Source organism: Astyanax mexicanus, chromosome 23 (assembly GCF_023375975.1).
Source record: "Astyanax mexicanus isolate ESR-SI-001 chromosome 23, AstMex3_surface, whole genome shotgun sequence".
Lineage (NCBI taxonomy): Eukaryota > Metazoa > Chordata > Actinopteri > Characiformes > Acestrorhamphidae > Astyanax > Astyanax mexicanus.
In genome coordinates, this window is record NC_064430.1 from 23,165,447 (window position 1) to 23,191,052 (window position 25,606).

Genomic DNA, 25,606 nt, shown 5'->3' on the forward strand with positions numbered 1-25,606 from the left:
GTTGTTATATTTATGGTAAAACCAGCGGCAGTACTGACATACTCTTCTGTATCTTACTACATACGATAAATCATACATAATTTATAATCAGAGTAAAAACTGATTACAAATACCTATTATAAGATGATTACTTACAAAATATTTAAGAATTAGCCTACATTTTTGTATTTTGTGAACAGATGCTGCATAATTTATTCAGTTTCCATTTATTGTCACCCGAAAACCCCAACATAGTTCTTAAACTTCCCCACCTAAAATGAACAACACATGGGTTTTAACTGGAACTTTCCAAACTTATCATACAAACAGTTTCAAACATTTCAACAAAGTGTAACATGTAAACAAAAAGCTTATGTTACTCACTGTCCAGCAACAATAAGCTTCTGGCAGAATTCTAGTTAGATTTTTGACCCTTTTGACACAGAACTGTTAAATCAATGTGTTTCTGAGCATGTTTCTGTCTATACATTCATAATTTAATTGGGTATATGTATACAATTTTTACCTGGTGTTAATTTTACAGAAACAAAACTAAAATAAAATGTGCATAAATGTGTTATTATTCAAAAGAAATCTTCTATTCAAACAATGAGATAAATGTATTTTCTGAAAGTAGGTAAAACAATAAAAACATCAGTAAACTTGCCTAAAACATAGTAGTAAAATACTATTTTTACTGTGAGCAGAGGTAGTGAGCTTTGTAAAAGGCTGCACCTCTAAACTAAAACAAACAAATACAAAATTATTGTAAGGCTATAATAAGCCCATACATAATGCACAACCTGGTGAATACTTGGATATTCATCAATATTTAATTAATTACTGACTGCAGTATTTTTGCTCCTCACTTTTCTTTCACAAATCACTATTGTGATTCAGGTTCATGTATTTTTTTATGTAAAATATATACATACAAATGTGTCCCCAACAGTTTTATCTACTTATGTTTAAATATAATGTAAACATTTAAATATTGTTAAATAAAAATATTGTTAAAACATTTAAATATTGTTAAATTAAATAGTTTATTTCCCCCCCGCCCCCCCCCCCCTTCCACTTGCTTGGAGAGTGCGTACGTGATGCTGTAGAGCTCCCTGTATTATTATTCCTTTTCATAAATACATTTGATTGTTAAGTGTTTGTATATGTGTATGTGTAATTTTCATCGACAGGATTATGAATCAAACAGACTCAGTTAAACAGCGGTACAGACTTTTGGCAGACAGAAATCGGTAAGTAAACTAATAGTTTTTCTAATATTTTTTGGATTACATTTGGATTGTACTGATTTCTGGTGTCAGAAACTTTGAAATGGAAGTGTCAGTTCGATGGCTGGTTTATACTAATATATAACCTAAAAATTGAAAGTATAAAAGTTTATAAAATCCAAGTTTGTATGTCTTCTTTAGGGGATTTGGGCAAGACTCATGGTCTACTATGAAAAGCCAGAATATTTTGATTAATGTTACTGTCTCTTGTAACTTGTATCTTGTTGCTGTAGATTTCAGCTTTCTAGCAATAGTTTTAATTTTCATTTAATTATAGGTATGAATAAAGAAAGAAAACATTTTTACTCATTGGGGATGACTGTGTTATCTATACTAGAGGTCTGCAGATCTGCAGGTCTGCGGGACCCGTCAGAATATGTTGCGGCGCGGGACAGAATTGAATTGTTGTTGGCGGGAGCGGGAGTTTAATCAATCCAGATTACATGTAGTCCCGCTCGCGCTAATGGATAAATAGTTAAGAAATTGTAATAATTAAGCTATGATTCCAATGAAAGCATCAAAAACTCTCAAGAAAAATCTCAAAGCAGAGGATGGACCGACACACGCACGCACGCACAGAGATGGGAGATTTTCAGCATCTCCAATTCACCTGACAGCATGTGTTTGGACTGTGGTAGGAAACGTGACAGCACAATTCAACACTGAATTGCTGTTTTAATAAATACATAAGTAACGTTCTAACACATCTGAAGAGCAACAGTATCTTAAACAGACCTGGAAAACACATTATTTTCACTGTGACTTTTTTGGGACTTACGGTGTTGCGAGACTGTGGTCAGGTGTTTTTTTGTATTGCTGAGACAGTTTTATTTTGATGGAAAATAAATACAAATACAAAATACATGTCTAGCAAATGTTATTTAAGTAATTAATCCCATATTTAGTACCTTAAACATTTTGTAGTGCATGATTTATTACACATGAAAGGGTCAAATTTATATCAGAGTGTATATAAAATATAATTGACCAAATTGCACAATAACTGCTGCAGCATGATTTATTTATTTATTTTTTACTTTTTATTCTACCTTCTAAAATCATATAAATATCCTCGACAAGTAGTTTGGACACTATTGTTTGTTTAGCTCCATTCATCCCCTTACAGTGAGGACTCAGTGAGGGTAAGCATAAACCCACTCTGAAAACACATAAACTGTACTTCCTCTCATTGGTCACTTTATTAGAAACACCTACAATTTGGTTTCACTCAGTGGCCACTTTATTAGAAACACCTACATTCCACTTTCATGGAAACACTTAAATTGTGCTTTCACTCACTGACCACTTTATTAGAAACACCTACGTCTACGGCATCTAAATACTATATGTGCTTATGGTTTATAACCACTAGAGGGCGACATTTCCTTTCAGTTCAAAGGCGGCAGAAACTAAAATATTCTGTTTTTAAATAAAACTTAAGACCAGTGTTTGTGTTTTTCCCCTTTTCACAGTGGCCATAAAATGCAATTTTCGATTTTGAGGGTCCCTCTGTTCAGTTTAGGATATTTCTTTTTAAACACACTGTACCCTGGTGATTAATGGCTTTTCAAAAATTGACCTATCGGTTTTCAGTCTTTGGTAAATCAAATAACCTCTTATTGATTATATATTTTGATATATATATTTAAATTGTCTCCATGTAGAGGTAAGCATAAACCAGCTCTGGAAACACATACACTGTGCTTTCTCTCACTGGCCACTTTATTAGTAACACCTTCTTTGTGCTTCCACTGACTGTGGCCACTTTATTAGAAACACCTACATTTACAGCATTTAAATGCTAAATGTGCTTATGGTTTACAACCACTAGAGGGCGACATTTCCTTTCAGTTCAAAGGCGGCAGAAACTAAAATATTCTGTTTTTAAATAAAACTTAAGACCAGTGGTTGTGTTTTTCCCCTTTTCACAGTGGCCATAAAATGCAATTTTCGATTTTGAGGGTCCCTCTGTTCAGTTTAGGATATTTCTTTTTAAACACACTGTACCCTGGTGATTAATGGCTTTTCAAAAATTGACCTATCGGTTTTCAGTCTTTGGTAAATCAAATAACCTCTTATTGATTATATATTTTGATATATATATTTAAATTGTCTCCATGTAGAGGTAAGCATAAACCAGCTCTGGAAACACATACACTGTGCTTTCTCTCACTGGCCACTTTATTAGTAACACCTTCTTTGTGCTTCCACTGACTGTGGCCACTTTATTAGAAACACCTACATTTACAGCATTTAAATGCTAAATGTGCTTATGGTTTACAACCACTAGAGGGCGACATTTCATTTCAGTTCACAGGCGGCAAGAAATAAAATATTCTGGGTTTTTTTTTTTATCAGACCTCAGATCAGTATTTGTGTTTTTCTTTAAGACCATATGGGCTTGTTTGGATGTGTACTACATCGGTACACGAGGCTAAAAGGTATTTTTTTATATTTACTAATATGCTACAAACATTTGACAAGCAGTATGTCATTTATTATTTCTGATAAAGCTGATTCGCGACATCAGTTGTAAACAAAGAAGTGTTATTTAAATAAAATAGATTTTTTTAAAATGAAAATAATATAATTTATCACAAAGGTCTCTGGGACAATATAGACAGATCAAGTGTAACATTATGACCTTGTCCATGGGATGATATTGGTGGTTTCTTCTCAGTCCAACAATGACACTGAGGTGTTTAAAAACACCAGCATAATGCACAACCTGGTGAATACTTGGATATTCATCAATATTTAATTAATTACTGACTGCAGTATTTTTGCTCCTCACTTTTCTTTCACAAATCACTATTGTGATTCAGGTTCATGTATTTTTTTATGTAAAATATATACATACAAATGTGCCCCCAACAGTTTTATCTACTTATGTTTAAATATAATGTAAACATTTAAATATTGTTAAATAAAAATATTGTTAAAACATTTAAATATTGTTAAATTAAATAGTTTATTCCCCCCCCCCCCCCCCCCCTTCCACTTGCTTGGAGAGTGCGTACGTGATGCTGTAGAGCTCCCTGTATTATTATTCTTTTTCATAAATACATTTGATTGTTAAGTGTTTGTATATGTGTATGTGTAATTTTCATCGACAGGATTATGAATCAAACAGACTCAGTTAAACAGCGGTACAGACTTTTGGCAGACAGAAATCGGTAAGTAAACTAATAGTTTTTCTAATATTTTTTGGATTACATTTGGATTGTACTGATTTCTGGTGTCAGAAACTTTGAAATGGAAGTGTCAGTTCGATGGCTGGTTTATACTAATATATAACCTAAAAATTGAAAGTATAAAAGTTTATAAAATCCAAGTTTGTATGTCTTCTTTAGGAGATTTGGGCAAGACTCATGGTCTACTATGAAAAGCCAGAATATTTTGATTAATGTTACTGTCTCTTGTAACTTGTATCTTGTTGCTGTAGATTTCAGCTTTCTAGCAATAGTTTTAATTTTCATTTAATTATAGGTATGAATAAAGAAAGAAAACATTTTTACTCATTGGGGATGACTGTGTTATCTATACTAGAGGTCTGCAGATCTGCGGGACCCGTCAGAATATGTTGCGGCGCGGGACAGAATTGAATTGTTGTTGGCGGGAGCGGGAGTTTAATCAATCCAGATTACATGTAGTCCCGCTCGCGCTAATGGATAAATAGTTAAGAAATTGTAATAATTAAGCTATGATTCCAATGAAAGCATCAAAAACTCTCAAGAAAAATCTCAAAGCAGAGGATGGACCGACACACACACGCACGCACAGAGATGGGAGATTTTCAGCATCTCCAATTCACCTGACAGCATGTGTTTGGACTGTGGTAGGAAACGTGACAGCACTATTCAACACTGAATTGCTGTTTTAATAAATACATAAGTAACGTTCTAACACATCTGAAGAGCAACAGTATCTTAAACAGACCTGGAAAACACATTATTTTCACTGTGACTTTTTTGGGACTTACGGTGTTGCGAGACTGTGGTCAGGTGTTTTTTTGTATTGCTGAGACAGTTTTATTTTGATGGAAAATAAATACAAATACAAAATACATGTCTGGCAAATGTTATTTAAGTAATTAATCCCATATTTAGTACCTTAAACATTTTGTAGTGCATGATTTATTACACATGAAAGGGTCAAATTTATATCAGAGTGTATATAAAATATAATTGACCAAATTGCACAATAACTGCTGCAGCATGATTTATTTATTTATTTTTTACTTTTTATTCTACCTTCTAAAATCATATAAATATCCTCGACAAGTAGTTTGGACACTATTGTTTGTTTAGCTCCATTCATCCCCTTACAGTGAGGACTCAGTGAGGGTAAGCATAAACCCACTCTGAAAACACATAAACTGTACTTCCTCTCATTGGTCACTTTATTAGAAACACCTACAATTTGGTTTCACTCAGTGGCCACTTTATTAGAAACACCTACATTCCACTTTCATGGAAACACTTAAATTGTGCTTTCACTCACTGACCACTTTATTAGAAACACCTACGTCTACGGCATCTAAATACTATATGTGCTTATGGTTTATAACCACTAGAGGGCGACATTTCCTTTCAGTTCAAAGGCGGCAGAAACTAAAATATTCTGTTTTTAAATAAAACTTAAGACCAGTGTTTGTGTTTTTCCCCTTTTCACAGTCGCCATAAAATGCAATTTTCGATTTTGAGGGTCCCTCTGTTCAGTTTAGGATATTTCTTTTTAAACACACTGTACCCTGGTGATTAATGGCTTTTCAAAAATTGACCTATCGGTTTTCAGTCTTTGGTAAATCAAATAACCTCTTATTGATTATATATTTTGATATATATATTTAAATTGTCTCCATGTAGAGGTAAGCATAAACCAGCTCTGGAAACACATACACTGTGCTTTCTCTCACTGGCCACTTTATTAGTAACACCTTCTTTGTGCTTCCACTGACTGTGGCCACTTTATTAGAAACACCTACATTTACAGCATTTAAATGCTAAATGTGCTTATGGTTTACAACCACTAGAGGGCGACATTTCATTTCAGTTCACAGGCGGCAAGAAATAAAATATTCTGGGTTTTTTTTTTTATCAGACCTCAGATCAGTATTTGTGTTTTTCTTTAAGACCATATGGGCTTGTTTGGATGTGTACTACATCGGTACACGAGGCTAAAAGGTATTTTTTTATATTTACTAATATGCTACAAACATTTGACAAGCAGTATGTCATTTATTATTTCTGATAAAGCTGATTCGCGACATCAGTTGTAAACAAAGAAGTGTTATTTAAATAAAATAGATTTTTTTAAAATGAAAATAATATAATTTATCACAAAGGTCTCTGGGACAATATAGACAGATCAAGTGTAACATTATGACCTTGTCCATGGGATGATATTGGTGGTTTCTTCTCAGTCCAACAATGACACTGAGGTGTTTAAAAACACCAGCATAATGCACAACCTGGTGAATACTTGGATATTCATCAATATTTAATTAATTACTGACTGCAGTATTTTTGCTCCTCACTTTTCTTTCACAAATCACTATTGTGATTCAGGTTCATGTATTTTTTTATGTAAAATATATACATACAAATGTGCCCAAAACAGTTTTATCTACTTATGTTTAAATATAATGTAAACATTTAAATATTGTTAAATAAAAATATTGTTAAAACATTTAAATATTGTTAAATTAAATAGTTTATTTCCCCCCGCCCCCCCCCCCCCCCGCCCCCCTTCCACTTGCTTGGAGAGTGCGTACGTGATGCTGTAGAGCTCCCTGTATTATTATTCTTTTTCATAAATACATTTGATTGTTAAGTGTTTGTATATGTGTATGTGTAATTTTCATCGACAGGATTATGAATCAAACAGACTCAGTTAAACAGCGGTACAGACTTTTGGCAGACAGAAATCGGTAAGTAAACTAATAGTTTTTCTAATATTTTTTGGATTACATTTGGATTGTACTGATTTCTGGTGTCAGAAACTTTGAAATGGAAGTGTCAGTTCGATGGCTGGTTTATACTAATATATAACCTAAAAATTGAAAGTATAAAAGTTTATAAAATCCAAGTTTGTATGTCTTCTTTAGGAGATTTGGGCAAGACTCATGGTCTACTATGAAAAGCCAGAATATTTTGATTAATGTTACTGTCTCTTGTAACTTGTATCTTGTTGCTGTAGATTTCAGCTTTCTAGCAATAGTTTTAATTTTCATTTAATTATAGGTATGAATAAAGAAAGAAAACATTTTTACTCATTGGGGATGACTGTGTCATCTATACTAGAGGTCTGCAGATCTGCAGGTCTGCGGGACCCGTCAGAGTCATACCTGTCAAGTCTCCCGTTTTGGCCGGGAAACTACCGTATTTTACTCCTCTTTCCCGCCGTCCTCCCGTATTAGTATTTTCCCGTAAATTTCCCGTATTATACTAAATAAAAAAATATATAGGCCACAGGCGACAATGCACTGACCGCTGTGTGTCTCTTAACCAATCGTGGTGCCGGTTCAAGGAGAAAGTCCCGCCTTTCAGGAGAAACAGCCAATCAGCTAGCTGGTTTTGCGGAGCGCAGTTTAGTGTGCGGGAAGCCCCGCCCCTCCCCTCGCTGTGAGTTCAGGCAGCTAGTCGGAGCAGCTGTCGTTAAAACTAATCTGGATATACGGAGATTTTTCTAAAAGAAAGGTAATGTAAACTGTGATGAGATTGTTTCTGATAGCTGGTTAAAAAGTCTCTTCTCTGAATCAAAACATAAATTAAACCCACTGTGTGTTTAATAAAATCCAGCTTGTGACTCAGTTAGCTTAACTTTAGAATTAGCTAGATAGATATTCAGGGTTTGAGAAAAATCTACATATATATATAATGCCCTGCCCTGATGTGCCTGATCAGCCAATAACTATCATTTCCAAACTCTATTAGTTCAGGGCTAGTTTTAGGGTTTGTTAGAATTTGTTTAAATCTCAAGTATTGTGGTAATGTATTATAATGTAATGTAATGTATTATTTAGAAGGGGTAGAAGAGATGGTTGAGCTGGAGAGAGAGAAAATGTGGAGAGGGCTGAAATTAACTGAACTGATCAGGAGTGGACTGAACGATAGAAAGAAGTATTAATGAAAGATTATTAATTGTGTAGGCCCCTTAGGACTATTATTTACTTATGGAATATATCTGATCCATGTCCTTTTTGTAAATTTGTGCACCCTTCAATTTCAATTTTAAATCTATTAAATAAAAAAATATATATATATAATATATATATATATATATATATATATATATATGTATATATATATATATATATATATATATGTATATATATATATATATATATATATATGTATATATATATATATACATATATATATATATATATATATATATACATATATATATATATATTTTTTTTTTTTTTCCCCCTCGTTTGGGCTGTTGGGTCGGCGGAAAAAATCGCTTATTTTTAAGTCCAAAACTTGACAGGTATGGTCAGAATATGTTGCGGCGCGGGACAGAATTGAATTGTTGTTGGCGGGAGCGGGAGTTTAATCAATCCAGATTACATGTAGTCCCGCTCGCGCTAATGTATAAATAGTTAAGAAATTGTAATAATTAAGCTATGATTCCAATGAAAGCATCAAAAACTCTCAAGAAAAATCTCAAAGCAGAGGATGGACCGACACACGCACGCACGCACAGAGATGGGAGATTTTCAGCATCTCCAATTCACCTGACAGCATGTGTTTGGACTGTGGTAGGAAACGTGACAGCACTATTCAACCCTGAATTGCTGTTTTAATAAATACATAAGTAACGTTCTAACACATCTGAAGAGCAACAGTATCTTAAACAGACCTGGAAAACACATTATTTTCACTGTGATTAGAAACACCTACATTTACAGCATTTAAATGCTAAATGTGCTTATGGTTTACAACCACTAGAGGGCGACTTTTCATTTCAGTTCACAGGCGGCAAGAAATAAAATATTCTGGGTTTTTTTTTTATCAGACCTCAGATCAGTATTTGTGTTTTTCTTTAAGACCATATGGGCTTGTTTGGATGTGTACTACATCGGTACACGAGGCTAAAAGGTATTTTTTTATATTTACTAATATGCTACAAACATTTGACAAGCAGTATGTCATTTATTATTTCTGATAAAGCTGATTCGCGACATCAGTTGTAAACAAAGAAGTGTTATTTAAATAAAATAGATTTTTTTTAAATGAAAATAATATAATTTATCACAAAGGTCTCTGGGACAATATAGACAGATCAAGTGTAACATTATGACCTTGTCCATGGGATGATATTGGTGGTTTCTTCTCAGTCCAACAATGACACTGAGGTGTTTAAAAACACCAGCAGCACTTCTGCATCTGAACCACTTGCACCAGTACCAGTGTGTTTATTAAGTTATTTTTACTTTCTTCTTGGGTTTACCTGCTTTGAGATCAACTGTTCCACAACTGGATTCAACAACCCTCTGGGCTGGAGAGCTACTAGTCTGGAGCACCCTATGCCATTACACTTCATTTTCCAAAACAGAATTATTTTTTTGTGGCCACGTAATGGCTAGGAAAATATCTGGCTCGTGACCAAACTTAATTGCCGACCTTTGCTTTAGTGCCATGATTGTTTTAAGACTGTTTAAATTAGAATTGAATGATTATGAAGAGTATAGTCTTCATTTAAGCAAACTGATCCAGCAGCAAATCATAACAATGTTGAACAGTGCTGCTCAGAACATATATATATATACACTACCGTTCAAAAGTTTGGGGTCACTCAAACAATTTTGTGTTTTCCATGAAAAGTCACACTTATTCACCACCATACGTTGTGAAATGAATAGAAAATACAGTCAAGACATTGACAAGGTTAGAAATAATGATTTGTATTTGAAATAACATTGTTTTTACATCAAACTTTGCTTTCATCAAAGAATCCTCCATTTGCAGCAATTACAGCATTGCACACCTTTGGCATTCTAGCTGTTAATTTGTTGAGGTAAGCTGGAGAAATTGCACCCCACGCTTCTAGAAGCAGCTCCCACAAGTTGGATTGGTTGGATGGGCACTTCTGGCGTACCATAGGGTCAAGCTGCTCCCACAACAGCTAAATGGGGTTCAGATCTGGTGACTGCGCTGGCCACTCCATTACCAATAGAATACCAGCTGCCTGCTTCTGCTGTAAATAGTTCTTGCACAATTTGTAGGACGTTGTAGGACGAAATTGGCTCCGATCAGGCGCTGTCCACTGGGTATGGCATGGCGTTGCAAAATGGAGTGATAGCCTTCCTTATTCAGAATCCCTTTTACCCTGTACAAATCTCCCACCTTACCAGCACCAAAGCAACCCCAGACCATCACATTACCTCCACCATGCTTAACAGATGGCGTCAGGCATTCTTCCAGCATCTTTTCATTTGTTCTGCGTCTCACAAACGTTCTTCTTTGTGATACAAACACCTCAAACTTGGATTCATCTGTCCACAACACTTTTTTCCAGTCTTCCTCTGTCCAATGTCTGTGTTCTTTTGCCCATCTTAATCTTTTTCTTTTATTAGCCAGTCTCAGATATGGCTTTTTCTTTGCCACTCTGCCCTGAAGCCCAAAATCCCGCAGCCGCCTCTTCACTGTAGATGTTGACACTGGTGTTTTGCGGGTACTATTTAATGAGGATGCCAGTTGGGGACCTGTGAGGCGTCTGTTTCTCAAACTAGAGACTCTAATGTACTTATCTTCTTGCTTAGTTGTGCAACGCGGCCTCCCACTTCTTTTTCTACTCTGGTTAGAGCCTGTTTGTGCTGTCCTCTGAAGGGAGTAGTACACACCGTTGTAGGAAATCTTCAATTTCTTAGCAATTTCTCAATAGCCTTCATTTCTAAGAACAAGAATAGACTGTCGAGTTTCAGATGATTTTTGAGCCATTTTGAGCGTTTAATTGACCCCACAAATGTGATGCTCCAGAAACTCAATCTGCTCAAAGGAAGGTCAGTTTTGTAGCTTCTGTAATGAGCTAGACTGTTTTCAGGTGTGTGAACATGATTGCACAAGGGTTTTCTAATCATCAATTAGCCTTCTGAGCCAATGAGCAAACACATTGTACCATTAGAACACTGGAGTGATAGTTGCTGGAAATGGGCCTCTATACACCTATGTAGATATTGCACCAAAACCAGACATTTGCAGCTAGAATAGTCATTTACCACATTAGCAATGTACAGAGTGTATTTGTTTAAAGTTAGGACTAGTTTAAAGTTATCTTCATTGAAAAGTACAGTGCTTTTCCTTCAAAAAGAAGGACGTTTCAATGTGACCCCAAACTTTTGAACGGTAGTGTATATATTTCTTTCTTTCTATGAGCTGTAAAGGAGGAAATGAGGTTAGACGTGCTGAATTTCACATGATTCATTGACTCGTGTGCTGCACTGTCTTGCAGAAGTTCTTCATTAGAAAGCGCATGCAGTTGTGAGAAATGAAGCATGTGGTTGGGTGCTTTCTTGTAACTTACTTCCTGTCTTATCTGTATCTATGCTTCTCTTCTTGGTAGCCACATGAAAAACCTTTGTTTAGCACCTTTTGATTGTTGACAGAAGGTTAACAATGTTCATAATTCACAAGCGTATATAAATACAATACATACATACAGCGTGCTCCTTTAATTCACTTATTGTACAGAGCCTGGTGATGTACTCATTGTTTTATTTAGCAATATAAACACAGGGTCACTACTGCAGAGTTCATAAAGTAGCTTGCACTTTATTTATGGCAGGATTACAAGGTTTCTGGTCTTTGCATCACCCTGACAATCATTTTAAAGCTAATCTTGGTAAAAATCTAATCAAATACCCTTGTTTAGAACTGCAGATCATCTTTAGCACACTCTAATCTACACTGCAACTTCTGTAACTGTAAAATGTGCGTTAACCACGTGTGAACTGCTAAAGTACAAATATAAACCTGTGGCTTTTAGAGGCATGAGAAAACATGCCCTAGATACAGATCAGATATCATGGAGGTTAACGTATGACCACACTATGGCCTGTACTTTTTTTTTTTTGGCTGGTTTTGTTTCCATTAAAGGTTAATTTCTCACAAAGGCTGATTGGCATTAAGTTTATCTGTGTAAAAATCCAGAATATGAAAAAAGTACACTGCTCTTAGGGTGGGTGAAAATAAAATCATAATGTTTTAGGCAGTGATGTCAGTAACGCGTTACTTAGTAACGCGTTACTCTAATCTGACCCTTTTTTTCAGTAACGAGTAATCTAACGCGTTACTATTCCCAATCCAGTAATCAGATTAAAGTTACTTATTTAAGTCACTGTGCGTTACTCTCTCTCTCTCTCTCCACCTCATCTCCTCCACACACACACACACACACACACCGCTCCCTTACCCATTCCCCCTCCGCTCTTCCCCAATCACACGCGTCTCGCTTTCTCCCCTGTCTCTCTCTCTCGCGCTCGGCGTGTCTTTAGTTTCCGCCCGTTTTCGTTTTTCGCCAGTTCTCGGCGCCCTATCTCTTTATTAAAGCGTTTTTTTTGCGGCCGCGTCCCAATTCACTAGCCAGGGCAGCGGTCTGCCACAAATTTGATTGGCAGAGGAGAGCATTTAAAGATTTTACACCACACGTTCGCTGTGGCGCAGAGCGCACAATACCGTAAAGACAAGAAAAGTTCCGGTGCTTTAAATGAACACTGTCAGAATTAAATCCTTCTCAGTAGTTGGGTCCGGTATGGGTCCGTATTGGACAACGTCTGGGTCCGGACCCGGACCGCAGTCTGCAAATATGTGATCCCTGGTCTAGACCATATACACGGTTCTGTTTTATAAAACCACTCCTTGCTGCCCTGCAGAGAACTGCAGGTTCAATGTTCAGTTTTACAGTGTTAAATATGTCAGGTCAAGAAAGACTTTCTTTATTTTATATATATTTTTATAAAAACAAGTATTTATGTTTAGTAAAATCAAGAAAGACCATATTTTATCTTTTTATAAAAAAAATATTTGTTATTTTTTTTATTTTTATAAAAAAAAACTTATTTTTTTAGGAAATAGTTCAACTTAATAGAGATACATTGTTGCTGTTAAAAATGCATTTTCCAATAAAGGGAGTATTGGCAAAACTGGTTATAATGTTTATGTTAAGGCGGCGGGAGGTGGTGTCTGCAGCTGCTGAAAGTAACTAATAAAGTAACTTGTAAAGTAACTTAGTTACTTTTAAAATCAAGTAATCCATAAAGTAACTAAGTTACTTTTTAAAGGAGTAATCAGTAATCGGATTACTTTTTCAAAGTAACTATACCATCACTGGTTTTAGGGTATTTTGGCGATATTCATATTATTTGCGATATGAAAATACAGATATCTAGTAGAAACACAATAAATAATGTAACATCACTAATGTAAATGTAACAAAACAATCTTAAACAATACTGACATACGGAACATTTAGTGCAGGGACATAAACTGTAAGAATATGGAGGAGTTTTGCCCTACTATTTTCTTTGTTTAAAGGGTTAATCTGTGTGTTACTAAATCAGCATTTAACCTAATCAGTATGTTATTTAAGCATATAGCATGATTCATGATGATTCACATTGTGACTTAGGATGTACATATATTGTGTCCTTGTGCTTAAACCACAAGGCCGGGTAGCGGTTTATTCCACAGGTGTCCAGATATACTGTGTTTTTTCCAGCGAAACAATGGGTTTCTGTACATGTAATCTGCAGAATGGTTAACTATGTCTGATAAGATTGGGGTGACGGGTTTCTCGGCTGACGTACATAACTAATAAGTGCTTAGACATAAAGATCCGGGGGGTGTGAGGAGTCTCCTCACGCACCAATGGACCAAGGCCATGCGAATGCTTGTATAATTGGGTTCACTATCAGAGTAGACGAGCAGAGTTGTGTGGGGGAGAGCTTCTCCCCGTTGGGACTAAAGAGCCAATCTGACGAAACTACAATTTTTGGACTGTATCTATTTTCTTCTTTATGACGTATCAAGCCAGATACTTCATAAATCCGAACAATAGATCAATAATCTTACATAAACTATTATACATAAAAGCTTAAACTCTTAAAGCTTTACAGTAATAATTTCAAAGAAAGAATACTTTTAAATTATGATATATTTTTATTTATTACTTCAAATCTCATAACAATATTATTGTGAACGATATGATATGGCACACCCTTAGACTGTACTGTAAAGAGCAGGTGCTGGTGCAAGTTTTTAGAACAGCCAAGCAGGAGCTCACCTGATCAGCTGTTCAAACACTCAGTCTGACTGGTTCAACAAGTGAAGTATTACCTTTGCACCTGGGCACTGTGCTGGTATGTGCTGTACTGCTTTTCAATTCAGATGAAAGCATGTTCTTTGGGTTAAGTTTATGACTAAAATGATCTAAAATGTTTGAGAACCACTGATTTAAGAAATACTTTCTACTAGGCTTTTAGAGTTATTCTACCAGCATGCCTGTTTGGATTTGACTGAATTTAGAGACAATGGTATTATTGGTTTAGGTTCAGGTTTTTTTTATTCAAAGAAAGAAACACACACTACTCATCTATCAGAACACAGCTATCTTTTTGCTAATATCTAAAAGGTAAAATTGAATCTGGTCAAACAGGTTAAGCTGGTTGAACATGTTAGATTTTGATGCTTTAAATGATCTATGACCGAACCATCTAGACCAGGCTGGTTATCCAACTTACGACCATCCTACAAAAGATTGCAAAAGCTGGTCTCGAGCTGGACTTTTTAGCAGGGAATATTAATATTGTGGCGTCTGTGTGTGTGTGCGTGTGTGGATGCTGTATGCCTGTGTGTGCCTGTCTCGGTGTGCCCGCCTCTGTGTGTTGTATGTGTGTGTGTGCCAGCCTATAGTGTGCCTGTGGGGGCGGGTTATGTTAATCCGGGGCCAGTGGGGCATTATGGGGGCATTGTTTTGGGTGGGTTAAGGGAATCTACCATCCGGTAGATTAATAGCTGGGTTGGTGGCCTCAGGGCTGTTTGTACTGTGGTGCAGTTGGGTTTCGCTCTCCTAGCCTTGTTAAAGGCTGTAAGCGAGTGGCAAGCCAGTTCAAATAAAGAGCTTTGAGTACTTGTCATGAGTCTCACGGGTCCTCCTTCCTCTTCCACGCCACATTTGGTGTCAGAAGCGGCCCTGCTGGATGATATGGAGATGCTGGCAGGGGAAATCGAACGGCTGAAGAGGATAACGGCGGACCAGCGGACGAGGGGCAAGACTCACCAGCGGAGCGGACCCAGACCTGACGGCGCCAGCAGGCTGTCCGAAGGTCGAGCCCGCGGAGCGGATGGCGCGAGGACGGCGGCACCGGCTCACGGAGTGGACGGCGCGATGACGTCAGCGCCGGCTCGCGGAGCGGATGGCGTGGAGACGGCGGCGCTGGCTCCCAGAATGGACGGCGCGCTGACGGCGAGCTTGACGGCTCATCCCCGCCTGGCATGCTATGACGGCAGCGCTGACTGGACGGCCTTCGAAGCTCAGCTGGAGATCGTGGCGGGCCGTGCGGGCTGGACGGATGCTGAGAAGGCGGCCAACCTCTGTCTGGCGCTGCAGGGAGACGCACTGAGGGTGCTGATCGAGCTCCCCGCGGAGTGCCGCTGCGAGCTGTCTGACTTGACACGGGCGCTGAGAACCCGCTTCAGCCGTCAACCTTCCGAGGCGGCCGCCAAAATGCTAGTGGCGGACCGGCGCCGGCAGCGGGGAGAGACTTTGGGCGTGCTGGCATCTGAGATGGCTCTGCTAACCCGCCAAGCGTACCCGGCATTTCCGCGAGCGGCTCAGAGAAGTCTCGCGCTGGATAATTTCCTGCGCGCCCTAGAGCCAGGCGAGCTGCGCAAACATGTGAGACTGGCCGACCCACAGACCCTGGAGGCCGCGGTGGAGGTGGCTGAGCGGTCCGAACTCATCCTGTCCAGCCATCCGGAACCATGGGGGGCGTCGCCCGGAGCCCATGATCCACCGAGATGGAGGCGGAGCCGGCCTGAGGCACAACTGGAGTGCTGGCATTGCGGGGGGCGTGGCCACAAGCGAGCGCAGTGCGGCCGGTCGGGGAAACGGAGCTGGGACCACCAAGTGAGGGTTACGGTGGCCCCAGGGATTCTAGGATTACCCTCGGGACCTGATCACGGAGCTGTCGGACCCGGCGGCTATTTTCTGAAGTGCACGCTGAATGGAGTAACGGTGGACGCGCTGGTGGACACGGGCTCGTCAGTCTCGCTGATAAAGCCTGAGCTCGCGATGGATGTGGCAGGCGAGCTTGGGATGGACTGCAGCCGGCGCATCGCTCTCTCTTCGGCCACCGGAGATCCTATCGCTCTCGTGGGATTAACGGAGCTGACTGTTGATGTTGGCAAGGGCCCCTTTCCACAGGAGTTCTGGGTCGGGCACATCAACGACCCGTGCATTCTGGGCAAGGACCTGCTCGCACGCGTTGGAGCCGTTATTGACTGTGCACGGGGCTCGGTGCTGGTGACTGGACTCCCCATAGAGAAATGCGACGAGTGCGGGGTAGGTGAACCGGGGGGCGGCTATGTGTGTGATTCGGTGCACGATACGGTCGAGGGTCCGTTAGATGCGGGGTTAGTTACCGATCCGATAGAAGAGATGCTGGAGCGCAGTTGTGTGGGCTTATCAGAGCCCCAACAACTGCGCTTACGCGACCTGATTGAGCGTTTTCGCGCTAGCTTCGCTGTGTCTGAGCGCGAGTGTACTAGGACTAGCCTCGCGTTTCATTCTATAAACACAGGCGACGCCCAGCCCATCAGGCTGAGACCGCACCGTCTGGCATTTGCGAAACGCGTGGCGGCTGAGCAGTTAGTCCGTGATATGGCGAGTGCGGGCGTTATTGAGCCTTCGAGCAGCCCGTGGTCGGCCCCGGTGGTCCTTGCAAAAAAAGAAGGACGGGAACTGGCGTTTTTGCGTTGATTATCGCCGACTTAACGCCGTCACGAAGCTCGACTCTTATCCGCTTCCCAGGATCGACGATACGCTAGATCAGCTGTCGGGCTCAGCCTGGTTCAGCTCGCTAGATTTGAGGAGCGGGTATTGGCAGGTGCCCCTAGCTGAAGGGGATAGGGAGAAAACCGCTTTTTCGCTCGGCTCGGCTCTATGGCATTTCACGGTGCTCCCGTTTGGGTTGTGTAACTCGCCGGCTACTTTCGAGCGTCTTATGGAGCGTGTGTTAAGCGGGATCCCGCGTTCGTGCTGCGTTGTTTACCTGGATGACGTCATGGCGCACGGGACCGACTTCGACTCGGCGCTCTCTCACCTCGAGGTGGTGCTCGGTGCGATTCAGGCGGCTAACCTGAAGCTCAACCCGGCGAAGTGTAACCTGCTGAGGCAGCGCGTAAATTTTCTGGGCCATGTAGTGAGCGGTGCTGGTGTGGAAACCGACCCTAAAAAGACGGAGGCTGTCCGTGACTGGCCTGTCCCGCGTAACGCGAAAATGGTTCGTAGTTTTGTGGGGCTCGCGTCGTATTACAGGCGGTTTATCAGGGGGTTCGCGGACGTGGCGGCGCCGCTTCACAATTTGACTAGACCGGGTGTGACATTCCGTTGGTCTGACGAGGCGGAGCGAGCGTTCGAGGAGCTAAAAAGCCGTCTATGCAATGCTCCTATTCTAGCGTATCCGAATATGTCGGAGAGCTTCATTGTGGATACGGATGCGAGCGACCGTGGCCTCGGGGCGGTTCTATCTCAGGTTCAGGATGGCTCGGAGCGCGTGATAGCATACTATAGTCGCCGCCTAGACAAGGCGGAGCGTAACTATTGCGTGACGCGCCGGGAGCTACTCGCGGTGGTCGAGGGCCTTAAGCATTTCCGACCGTATGTGTATGGGGTCCCGTTTCTGCTGCGCACCGACCACGCCTCGCTTCAGTGGCTCATGCGTTTCCGCGAGCCCGAGGGCCAGCTCGCGCGCTGGATATCTAGACTCCAGGAGTTTAGCTTCGAGGTTGTGCACCGACCGGGCCGTAGCCATGGTAACGCGGACGCTTTGTCGCGCCGGCCGTGTGTGGCCGTGGACTGTAAGCATTGCGCTCGTGCGGAGGAGAAATCCGCTGAGACTGCTCATTGCGCTGCAGTCTCAGCGGATGTGACCGGCGGTGTAGTGGTGGCGCAGGTGTCCGTGGAACAGATACGAGATGCGCAACGGGCGGATCGCGACTTAATGTGGGCCGTACACGCGCTCGAGGCGAATGTCACGCCGTCGTGGGAGGAGGTGGTGCCGTTGGGTCCGGTCGCTAAAGCGCTACGCTCCAACTGGGCTAGCTTTAGCTTGTCTGATGGCGTGCTGTGTCATACCTGGGAGGATCCGGCGAACGGGCAGCGCGTGTTTCGGGTGGTGATACCGCGGGCGCTTAGGGATTCGGTCCTACGGGGAGTCCATGGGTCGCCTGGGGCTGGGCACTTTGGCGTTACCAAAACCCTGAAGCGCCTGAGACAACGTTTCTATTGGCCTGGGTGCAGGGCTGATGTGGAGCTCTTTGTGCACTGCTGTGACGTGTGCGCCGCCAAGAAAGGCCCCGCGAGGGCGCCCCGCGCCCCACTTCACCCCTATCAGTGCGGCGGCCCGATGGAGCGGGTGGCCGTGGATGTGTTGGGCCCCTTCCCGGTGACGGACTCTGGGAACCGCTATGTCTTAGTGGCGATGGATTACTTTACTAAGTGGCCGGAGGCCTACGCGGTGCCGGACCAAGGGGCGGCCACTACTGCAGATGTCCTGGTGCGGGAGTTCTTCTGCCGATTCGGGGTTCCGGAGGAGCTGCATAGCGACCAGGGGAGGAACTTCGAGTCGGAGGTCATGGCGGAGGTCTGCCGCATCTTGGGCATCCACAAGACCAGGACGACGCCCCTTCATCCGCAGAGTGACGGGCTGGTGGAGCGGTTTAACCGCACGCTGGCAGCGCAGTTGGCCATGGTGTCGAGCAAAGGCCAGCGCGACTGGGACAAACATCTACCGGTCGTGCTGCTGGCCTGCCGCTCGGCCGTGCAGGATACGACAGGATTTACGCCGGCGCTGCTTATGTTTGGTCGCGAGCTGCGGACGCCGGTGGCTCTGGCCTTCGGGGCGCCTCCTGACGGGGGTGGGGACGCTAAGGACACGCCCTCTTTCGTTTCGGACCTTTTGTCCTCACTGGATTTAGCGCACGGGCTCGCGCGCTCGAACCAGTCGGCTGCCGGACAGAAGCAGAAGCGCGCGTATGATACGCGCTGCTTCGGGGACCCGTTGGAGGCGGGGGCGAGGGTGTGGCTGTACAACCCTCAACGAAAAAAAGGACTGTGCCCGAAACTTCAGTCGGCCTGGGTGGGTCCGTGCCGGGTGCTGTCCAGGCTGGGGGAGGTTGTGTATAGGATCCGGTGGGGCAGACGCACTATGATTGTGCACCGGGACAGGCTGGCCCCGTATAGGCCGAAGCTGACGGACACTGGGGACAGCGGTGCGGTACCCGCCGGCCCTGCACCTGAGCCTGGCCCGAACTCTGGCTCTTCGGAGCCGCTGGCAGGCGGCGCTGTGCCAGGCCCCTCCAGGCTGCCGCGGGTGAGGAGGCCGCCTGCCCGCCTTCGGGACTTTGTCTGTGATTAACTGTAAAAAAAAAAAAAAAAAAAAAAACATGTTTTGTTGTTCAGGGGGTTTATTGTTGGGTTTGTGGGGTCGCCGGGACGGCTGACCCTTAAGGGGGGGGCTATGTGGCGTCTGTGTGTGTGTGCGTGTGTGGATGCTGTATGCCTGTGAGTGCCTGTCTCGGTGTGCCCGCCTCTGTGTGTTGTATGTGTGTGTGTGCCAGCCTATAGTGTGCCTGTGGGGGCGGGTTATGTTAATCCGGGGCCAGTGGGGCATTATGGGGGCATTGTTTTGGGTGGGTTAAGGGAATCTACCATCCGGTAGATTAATAGCTGGGTTGGTGGCCTCAGGGCTGTTTGTACTGTGGTGCAGTTGGGTTTCGCTCTCCTAGCCTTGTTAAAGGCTGTAAGCGAGTGGCAAGCCAGTTCAAATAAAGAGCTTTGAGTACTTGTCATGAGTCTCACGGGTCCTCCTTCCTCTTCCACGCCACAATATGTTCCATACATGTTTGTATTGAAGTTAAAGAAACAATCACATTCATAAACAAAAACCGAAGGAGAACAGCAATAAAAAATTGCATAGAATCTCATTGAAAATTGAAAATCTAAGATAGACCCACCACAGGAATAAATGAATAAATAAATAAATAAATATGAAATTGTTATGCCTCAAAATTTTTTCATATTTGCAAATATATTTTAAAATAGGAGTTTTAAATTCTGTAATTTAGATCCGTAACGTAGGCCATGTTTTCCGCCTGGGAATCCCCTAGCTAAGCTAACTAACTAATCCGACACAAACAGAGCCCTAATAATTAAATTTAATATATTAGAAAGTATTAAACATTCCCAATATGTGCTTGGTTTAGTTTACCTCAAATATAGCTAATTTGCTGGCCAGGTTTTAGCAAACGTAGCTAGCAATGCTAGTTATTTAGTTACTTCGCCAGTCAACTAAGTTAGCTAGTTAACTAAGATTATCCAATGTTGTGTTAGCCTATAGGAAGCTAACCTAGCTAGCTAGCTATCTTCGTAACCTAGCAAATTAACTAACTACATTTTAACCCACAAAAACCCTAAACCCTATACTGAATACTGATCCAACATTCTGTATTGAGTCAGATAACCTAAATTAGGTAGCTAAATAACCGAGCATCTCGTTCTTTTCATCAGTCATATTGTGTGAGGTTGCTTTTTTAATCATATTGTGCTAAAATTGCACATAATTATAGTATGTTAAATACTGTAAGGTTAAAACCCTACTGTAACATATAGAGCTGTAACAACGAGTCAAGAACAGTTTAATAATTTACAGTTCGATATTTTATTCTAGAAATCATGTTGGAACAAATAAAACAATTAAATAAAAGCATTTGGTTGTTATTTAATGACCAGAACAGAGTGAAGATGTTTAGTATGGGTCAAAATAATTGTGGCCATCCTTGCCTCTGAATGCAGCAGTCAGCTACTTTACCTTGTGCCCATTGCTGACACAGATGTGCAAATGCACGCAAATGCAGACACAGTTTATCTACTCCCTGTAGAAGACAAATATTCCCAGAATCGGGTGGATGTTCTGGAGCAGATATCAGCTGGAACCAGTTGGCACCATGGCATTTCCTAAGGTTGCCAGGTGTGGGGCAGAGGGGTAGAAAGCCCCCTAGAATTAAGCTATAAAGTAGTGAGAGAGTAGTGTTCTTTGGAATAATGGTGCTCTGTCCAGAACTTTAAAATTAGATGATTTGTGGAGTTTTGGGATGAGGTGGTAATTCTATAATTTAGTAGTTAAAACAGTTACTCCTATAAAATCAGGAAAAAAACTCTGATTAAATACTCTTGATTTTATAAGGAACAACAAAAAAGCAAGTGTCCCAATACTTTTGTCTGCCCTAGCTGACCTTTCAGTCGGATTGTGACCTTGTACTTCCTTTGTGAAATGGTTGTGTAATAATTATCCTGTGGAGAAAGTTTAAACCAGAAGGAACCAGTCTCTTTACATAGGCGTGTGCTACCCTTACTGACCTAAACCTGACTAACTTTAGCTGCTGTAGCTCTTGCACAGACAATGGAGATGTTCAGATACACAAAAACAGGTTTTTCCACCTTCGCCCTCTCTCAGGCACTGTAGCAGATGATGTGGGCATGTTTTGCATCGTACCCATATTACCAGATTCCTATCATGTTTTCTTGTCTGTCCGAACTGTGTGTTTCCTATGCAAAACAGTGTTATGAAAGTTATGAAATAGCTAGCCAGTTTTAATGTTTTTTACTTCAGCATTGGTTTTGTGGTAAACTAACTTGTTTTTGTTTGTGTGTGTGTGTGTGTGTGTGTGTGTGTGTGTTTCAGATGTCTTCCTTTGTCGTGCCTATTGTTGTTACTGCTGATGCACGCAGGTGAGATCCTAACACACCCAGTAAACAAATAACTGAGGCTTCCATTTGTACGTTTTACATACACGATAGAAAAAAGAATGCACTTATGTAGATGCTACACTCAGAATTTACTTTGAGATAATTCTTTGATTCTGTATGGGAGTCTTGTGTTGGTGTCAGTGAGTCTGCCCCATTTTATGGATTGTAAAATGACACAGACATATAAAATATAAAAAAGTCTAAATAATTAATTGTGCATAGAGCTGGACAATATCAATATTTTATTGCATTGTGATACATATTTCTTATCAAGACCACAATATGAATTGAGGAAATCATCCGTCATTGCTTAAAGAACAGTGACAACTGTACATTTTATTACAGAGTGTAAAACAACTTGTTTTATTGAATGATGTGCAGCAGAATCACAGTATATAAATCGCTGTACTCTGCATGAAAGACTATTTAAATAGCAGAATCTGCCACTGCTGATGCTGTATTTTGTCTGCAAGTCAAATAACACACTATACAATAAGTACTGTCATAAAATATAATTGTAAGATTATATTTAAAAACTGTGATATAATATTTTTTTTCATATTGCCCAGCTCTATCAGTGTGTGACTAAGTAAACCATGAGCAGTGGCTTTTATACTGTTTACATTAATAGCTAAATTATATTTCATCAAACAAAATTAGGAATTTATCGTGATTATAGATGTTGCCCATATCGTCCAGTCCTTATTGTACACAGGTGTAATACTTACGTTTGAGTCTTACCTTTTGTGCTGATCCTTAGCTATACTAGCTGGTAGAGCCCACGGATTTGTGTAAAAAAAAGTGGGGAGATGAACTCTGGGAACCTGTAGGTAAAGACAGAGGAAGGGTTATTAGTGATAAGTTGCCTGTCCTACATTCTGCTACAGCACTCATGCACAAGTTCTGCTAAGCCATGGTTTCAAAAGTATTCATATCCCTTCAGCTTTTTTCACATTTTGTCACTTACAATCGTTTAGCTCCATCCACAAACAAAGATAGGTGGAAATAAATATAAGACAACCCTGAAAGAAAACCTGTTGGAGGCTGTACAAGACTTTTCAGCAAGACAATGACCCTAAACATGCAAAATTTTATCACCCATGAGCAATAAATACTTAATAAATAATATTAATATAAGCAATGCATAATGATATTATTATTTGTTGCAAATAATAATTGTAACAATCAGTTGTGGTGATGATGTTGTGTGTTCACAACAAACAGTTCTGAGATCAGAGATCAGATTTTTTAACTTTTCATTCAGACACATTAGGGTACAAAACATTGTGATCTCAGATCAGCTGCTTTACGTTACTCGTACCGGAATACGTGAAAAGATTAGAAGTGTTTTGAAACTGTAACGTAATGAATCCTATTTCGGGACAGTTACATGTGTTTTTTTTTTTTTAAATCCATTTCTTCCCAATTCACACGGCTAATTACAAAACCCACTCATTAGGACTCCCTATCACTAGAGATGCTCCAACACCAGGAGGGTTAAGAAGGCTAGCACATGCCTCCTCCAACACATGTGAAGTCAGACTCTTTTTGAACTGCTCCTGATGCTGTAGCATTGCCGAGTAGCATCACAGCACTAACACTCGGAGGAAAGCGCAGCGACTCTGTTCTGATACATCAGCTCACAGACACAGCCTTGTGCTGATCCACATCACCCTAGGAGTGCACCATCTACTGTACCCACCCAGAGAGGTTTTGATACGGTCAGTGTATCGGAACACTATAAATGAATTAATTCATTTTGAATCTGAGTTTCGAATTTGCAATTACTAGAAAACGCGTAAGCAAGTAAACAAACTCATCAACAGATTCGGAGAAGAGAAACATTCTTAATAATTCTGCAGATTACATTTGTTTGTCCAAGCTTTCAGTACTGTCCAAGCTCACACAGTGTTTGTATGTGTGTGTTTTTCAGTGTCTCTGCAGGATGTTTCAGCTTTTACAGGAGGGTCTGTTATCCTGAATTGTTCAACCAGTGACATTGGCTTAGTCAATGTGTACTGGAGATACAGGGATAGTAAGACTGTGTACAACATAATCGATGGAAAAGAGCAGTTGGGTGAACAGGAAGCAGCGTTCAGAGGCAGAGTCAAGAGTTTTCCAGAAGAATGGAAAAAAGGCAATTTCTCAATCATACTGAACAATGTGACTGAGTCTGATTCAGGACCGTACACCTGCTTCATTCCTCAACTCAACAATCATCCAAAACTACAGCTGACTGTTACTACAGGTGTGTATGCACTGTTTTTACACATTACTGATATTGTTTGTAGTCTGAAAAGTCAGTACATACGTTAATGATTAACAGATGTTGTATTTTGTACTCTGTATTCACTGGTTAAAGTGGTGTTTTGAAATTCTCCAGCTCTCACGGGTAAGGTCCCAGTGGTGGAGTGTTCCTGTAGCTGGTTCCTAGGCAGGCTGATCTCTGTAGAGAGAGTTTCTAGGCTTGTGCTTAGATAGTACAATCCCAAAAGTGGGATTAGAACACTAGTGCAGACACTAGTAAGTAATGTTGGTTCATGTATTATGAAAATAGTGATTTGCTATATTCCAAAATGTATAATTTCAGCTATATATGTCATAACTGTCATTTATTAACACAAGACAACCTATAAGACATCATATAAAATCAATATAAGATAATCTTACCACCAAGAAAAGAACATGGATAAAGACCTTTTAGGAAAAGCCTTAAAGTTTTTGTCACATCTTAAACTCAAACACCTAATTTTATACATATGTAGTGAAATATATTTCCCTTATCGTGCTAGAACCTTTGAACAACTTTACTCTGTCTGGACGTATAAAACCAAGTGTATGCCACAAAAAGACAAATATGTGCTGAAGTGACAATAAAACCCCAACCAACCAACTGACCTTAACGCCATGATCCAAATCATTCATAAACATATAAATCTTAAAGCCAATTTAAAGCTTTAAATAATATAACCTGCATAAAAGATAGAGATATTAAATCATGTTTGATTAACTTGTGAATACTTTCATTTGCATTAATTTGCACTTAAGCTTTTATTACTTGAATAGCTTAATAATAACCTGTGTTTGGGCAGTAGTACAAATAACAACACGTTGTATTCACAAGGACCCAAGTGAGTTTTTTGAACACTGTGCACTGCTGTGTTGTTTTCTACTCTCTAACCTAAACGAGCACACTTGTCTCTCAGCAGATCACTGTGTTAAAGCAGGTCAGGGTGCCTCCAGGGACTCGATTGAGAAACACTGCTATAAATAATGGTTCCATCATTGTCATCACACCCAGA

General features: G+C 40.9%; 1 protein-coding gene across 4 annotated transcripts in view; it reads left to right on the plus strand.

Moving 5' to 3' along the window:
• LOC111189606 (CD276 antigen homolog) overlaps positions 1 to 25,606 on the plus strand; it is a 223,566-nt gene that overhangs the window by 67,064 nt on the left and 130,896 nt on the right. The window contains exons 2-3 of one of the 4 annotated variants that reach the window (XM_049471339.1): positions 22,240 to 22,286; positions 24,238 to 24,552. The exons of 2 other annotated variants lie outside the window; for them this stretch is intronic. In XM_049471339.1, the coding sequence (XP_049327296.1) occupies positions 22,240 to 22,286; positions 24,238 to 24,552 (362 nt within the window). The remainder of the gene's footprint in view (positions 1 to 22,239; positions 22,287 to 24,237; positions 24,553 to 25,606) is intronic. One more of the 4 variants, XM_049471337.1, reaches the window with a different exon arrangement.